Raw genomic sequence first — 4,870 nt, 5'->3', positions numbered from 1 at the left:
GGGGAGTCACTTATGGTTCCTATAGGTACCCCTTCCCTCCGCTTATACCCCCTCTGGGCCGGCTTGGAAACTCGAGATGAACTGGAAAAGGTATACTTTTAATGGTAGGAAATTGGTCAGTGAGCTTATATTGGGGGCCAAGAGTCGCCATTTTCCTGCCGAGTGTTTCTGTACGTAGGATTTCTATTCATTTTTCTCCCGTTTATTTTTATCTGGTGGGATTAAATTGTTAATATCTTTTTTATATGTACTGTGAATATTTTTAGTTCATAATACATCATTTATTTAGTCTGCCTTTGCCTGATATAAGAACATTTTCTTCGAAGAGACGGATTTAGATGTACATAGATCCTCGGCTCATCTGCCTGTTCGGGGATCTGTTATAAAATATGTGGGGACAGTAGATTAAATCTGAGGGTTTTGCCCCGGTTTGGTGGCGGCGTTATCTTTATATTGGGGGGGTGTGTAAGGGGGGCGTTTAATCATCATTTTCCGGTCTAGTGAAGACAGATAGTGATTTAGACCCTCTTACTGCTATAATAAGTCACGTGACCGCTGGGAGTGCGCGTTCGTGACAGTATCTTCTCCCGATTTACAGTCGGAGGCGAGGTGTGAAATGACTCTCCCTCTATATACACCGGCTGTACCCGCTAGTTATAATATAAACATGCCACAGGGCTCTCCTCCCCGACACACAAAGGGTTATCTGCACTGCTGCTGAGTTAAAGACGTCAACCTGAAAGTGAAAGTGAGGTTTTACAAAAACATTTCAGGCTATATGAGGCGATACCGGAGGCTGAGGGGGGCAGAGACCGGAGGCTGAGGGGGGCAGAGACCGGAGGCTGAGGGGGGCAGAGACCGGAGGCTGAGAGGGGGAGACAGAGACCGGAGGCTGAGGGGGGCCGAGTCGGGAGACCGAAGGCTCAATAAACAAACGAGGAAAGGCGGCTGGAGGACAGACTCTGTTGAGTTGAGGATGGACTCCTCGGGTAAGTGGAGGATTAGGTGTCCTGGGGGGGCAGTTTAAAGCTTTTTTAGGTTTACATTTTACAAATAACACAAATGTAGCTCAGCATAAAATGTTGACGTCGTTACCGTCCTGTTTAGAAATGAATTTAAGAGCAGCTTAGAGAGTCCCCGACAGGCTGGACCCGCCGGAGATCATGGATTGGTGGGGCTATTGGGGCCCCCGCTGGCTGCAGTGTAATTTCAGTAGTAGCCTTGGTATTTGTTGGGTAATGGGGGTCTCACTTGGCGCAGGGGCCACTCTCCTGCGGCAGGGTATTTGCAGAGACTCAGTGATTGCGTGTGGTTGTGCCTGTTAAGCGTCTCTGCATCGTGTAAACCGCCGGTCCCAGCCGCAGCTATCCTGCCTTCCCATCCCATTGCAGATCCGCAAGACGGTCGAGTGGAAGAGACCCCCGGAGCTGTCGAGGGGTTTGAGATGGTGGAAATGCAAGCAGGTAAGGTCACGGGGGTCGCGTTACCCAACGGAATCTCCTAACCGACCCGCGACTAATGACCAGCGAGCCTTAAAAACGTTGCAACGCAAGATTCTGCCTCGAACCATTAGTCCGGCCTCGTCCGGGATACGTGGTTCATAAGAACGATATAACTGAATGAAAAAGAGCTACAAAAGTGGAACAGCTTCCCAGCAGAGGTAGTAGAGGGTAATACAGCGGGTGTATTAAACATGCATGGGATAGACATACGGCTCCTGAATCTAAAACGAGACCAACGACTGATTAAGGTTTGAGTCTTTACAGACAAGACGGGCTGGCGGGGGCCAATCTGCCGGCGTTAAATGCCTATGTGGGGCCCTTACAGAGAAGTCAGATCACAATGTGTGATTAGAGGGGTCGGAGTTGACGCTTGGGTCGAGAGGGATGTTGGTCACAGCGAGGGCTGTAAAGCGATGGAATCCACAACCAAAGGAGGAGAGGACAGGAAATGGAATAGAAGCGGAGTCCTGCCAGGGCATCTATGGCATCATATTGGTCTGTGATTGGGCTGATTCACGGGTTATTCCTCCCCGGGGATCGCAGGGAGGTTTTGCCGCTATGTGCGAAAGTGAAAGCTTGGAAGAGTGGGAAGGAGAGGGGAGGAGAGCGGAGTCCGGGAAGGTAAAGGGATCCTGAATGTTTTGTGTTTGAAACTTTTTGGCAGAGGCTGAGGCTAAAACTAATGATGAAAGCGACACCCGCCGAGAACTGGCGCTTGTCCCAAGAGCTGAAACTCCCCTGACAGGTACGTCTCCGAAGAGGCTTCCAAAAATGGCTTTTGTGGTTCTGATTGGCTGTGAGTGAACTATGAGCCGCTGCTTGCTGATTGGCTCTTTGTGGGTTACCGGTCACCATGACGGGTATCTTTACAGGGCTTTAGGATGATGCTTTCCACCGCAGGGCGCGCGGCATCCCCCTTTACCCTCTGAACACCTTCGATCCCCGCAAAAAGGGATTTATCAGCAGGCGCTCCCAGCCTGTCTCTTCTCCTCCTCACTCCCCGCACCCTGCCTCTCCCTTCTCCTTACTCCGCGCTCCCAGCCTCTCCCCGCCTCTCCCCACTACCCGCTTCTTCTCAATCCCTGCCTTTCCCTTCTCCCTGCTCCCTGCCTCTCCTCACTCCTCTCTCCCTGCCTATCCTTGCACTCCTTCTTCCTGTGCAGGGAGTGCTTCCTCTGTATGGATCCTGTATCTGTTACTCCATTTTCAACCGCGGTCTGGAATTCTAATCTCACAATGAATATCTTTCAATAAATATCTTTATAGGCAGCGCTCTTATTGGAGGATTCCGCCCCATTATTCAATGGATTTGGGGGTTTTTGGTAAGATTTTTTCCAATTACATAAGTATACAGGGGGCCGGTCACTGATTTATCTATACATTATACAGGGGGCGAGATCACTGATTTATCTATACATTATACAGGGACCAGGTCACTGATTTATCTATACATTATACAGGGGGCGAGATCACTGATTTATCTATACATTATACAGGGGGCCGGTCACTGATTTATCTATACATTATACAGGGGGCGAGATCACTGATTTATCTATACATTATACAGGGACCAGGTCACTGATTTATCTATACATTATACAGGGGGCGGTCACTGATTTATCTATACATTATACAGGGGCTGGTCACCGATTTATCTATACATTATACAGGGGGCCGGTCACTGATTTATCTATACATTATACAGGGGCCGGTCACTGATTTATCTATACATTATACAGGGGCCGGTCACTGATTTATCTATACATTATACAGGGGGCCGGTCACTGATTTATCTATACATTATACAGGGGGCCGGTCACTGATTTATCTATACATTATACAGGGGCCCGGTCACTGATTTATCTATACATTATACAGGGGGCCGGTCACTGATTTATCTATACATTATACAGGGGGCGAGATCACTGATTTATCTATACATTATACAGGGGCCCGGTCACTGATTTATCTATACATTATACAGGGGGCGAGATCACTGATTTATCTATACATTATACAGGGACCAGGTCACTGATTTATCTATACATTATACAGGGGGCGGTCACTGATTTATCTATACATTATACAGGGGGCCGGTCACTGATTTATCTATACATTATACAGGGGGCCGGTCACTGATTTATCTATACATTATACAGGGGGCCGGGTCACTGATTTATCTATACATTATACAGGGGGCCGGTCACTGATTTATCTATACATTATACAGGGGGCCGGTCACTGATTTATCTATACATTATACAGGGGCCGGTCACTGATTTATCTATACATTATACAGGGACCAGGTCACTGATTTATCTATACATTATACAGGGGGCGAGATCACTGATTTATCTATACATTATACAGGGGGCCGGCTCGCTGATTTATCTATACATTATACAGGGGGCGAGATCACTGATTTATCTATACATTATACAGGGACCAGGTCACTGATTTATCTATACATTATACAGGGGGCGGTCACTGATTTATCTATACATTATACAGGGGCCAGTCACCGATTTATCTATACATTATACAGGGGGCCGGTCACTGATTTATCTATACATTATACAGGGGGCCGGTCACTGATTTATCTATATATTATACAGGGGCCCGGTCACTGATTTATCTATACATTATACAGGGGGCCGGGTCACTGATTTATCTATACATTATACAGGGGCCGGTCACTGATTTATCTATACATTATACAGGGGGCCGGTCACTGATTTATCTATATATTATACAGGGGCCCGGTCACTGATTTATCTATACATTATACAGGGGGCCGGTCACTGATTTATCTATACATTATACAGGGGGCCGGTCACTGATTTATCTATACATTATACAGGGGCCCGGTCACTGATTTATCTATACATTATACAGGGGGCCGGTCACTGATTTATCTATATATTATACAGGGGCCCGGTCACTGATTTATCTATACATTATACAGGGGGCGAGATCACTGATTTATCTATACATTATACAGGGGGCGGTCACTGATTTATCTATACATTATACAGGGGCCAGTCACCGATTTATCTATACATTATACAGGGGGCCGGTCACTGATTTATCTATACATTATACAGGGGGCCGGTCACTGATTTATCTATATATTATACAGGGGCCCGGTCACTGATTTATCTATACATTATACAGGGGGCCGGTCACTGATTTATCTATACATTATACAGGGGCCGGTCACTGATTTATCTATACATTATACAGGGACCAGGTCACTGATTTATCTATACATTATACAGGGGGCGAGATCACTGATTTATCTATACATTATACAGGGGGCCGGCTCGCTAATTTATCTATACATTATACAGGGGGCCAGACACTGATTT

The 4,870-nt window shown here is 46.7% G+C and overlaps 1 protein-coding gene across 2 annotated transcripts in view; it reads left to right on the top strand.

Annotated features, from left to right (window-relative positions):
- Positions 1-827: 827 nt before the first annotated feature.
- LOC128501165 (uncharacterized) overlaps positions 828-4,870 on the top strand; it is an 11,117-nt gene continuing 7,074 nt past the window's right edge. Inside the window, exons 1-5 of one of the 2 annotated variants that reach the window (XM_053470554.1) lie at positions 875-989; positions 1,108-1,203; positions 1,392-1,463; positions 2,167-2,247; positions 2,769-2,824. In XM_053470554.1, the coding sequence (XP_053326529.1) occupies positions 1,164-1,203; positions 1,392-1,463; positions 2,167-2,247; positions 2,769-2,824 (249 nt within the window). In that variant the 5' untranslated portion in view covers positions 875-989; positions 1,108-1,163. Of the gene's footprint in view, positions 990-1,107; positions 1,204-1,391; positions 1,464-2,166; positions 2,248-2,768; positions 2,825-4,870 lie in introns of both variants that reach the window. The other variant, XM_053470555.1, reaches the window with a different exon arrangement.

This window comes from Spea bombifrons, chromosome 7 (assembly GCF_027358695.1).
Source record: "Spea bombifrons isolate aSpeBom1 chromosome 7, aSpeBom1.2.pri, whole genome shotgun sequence".
Lineage (NCBI taxonomy): Eukaryota > Metazoa > Chordata > Amphibia > Anura > Pelobatidae > Spea > Spea bombifrons.
This window is presented reverse-complemented; position numbering and strand designations above follow the sequence as displayed.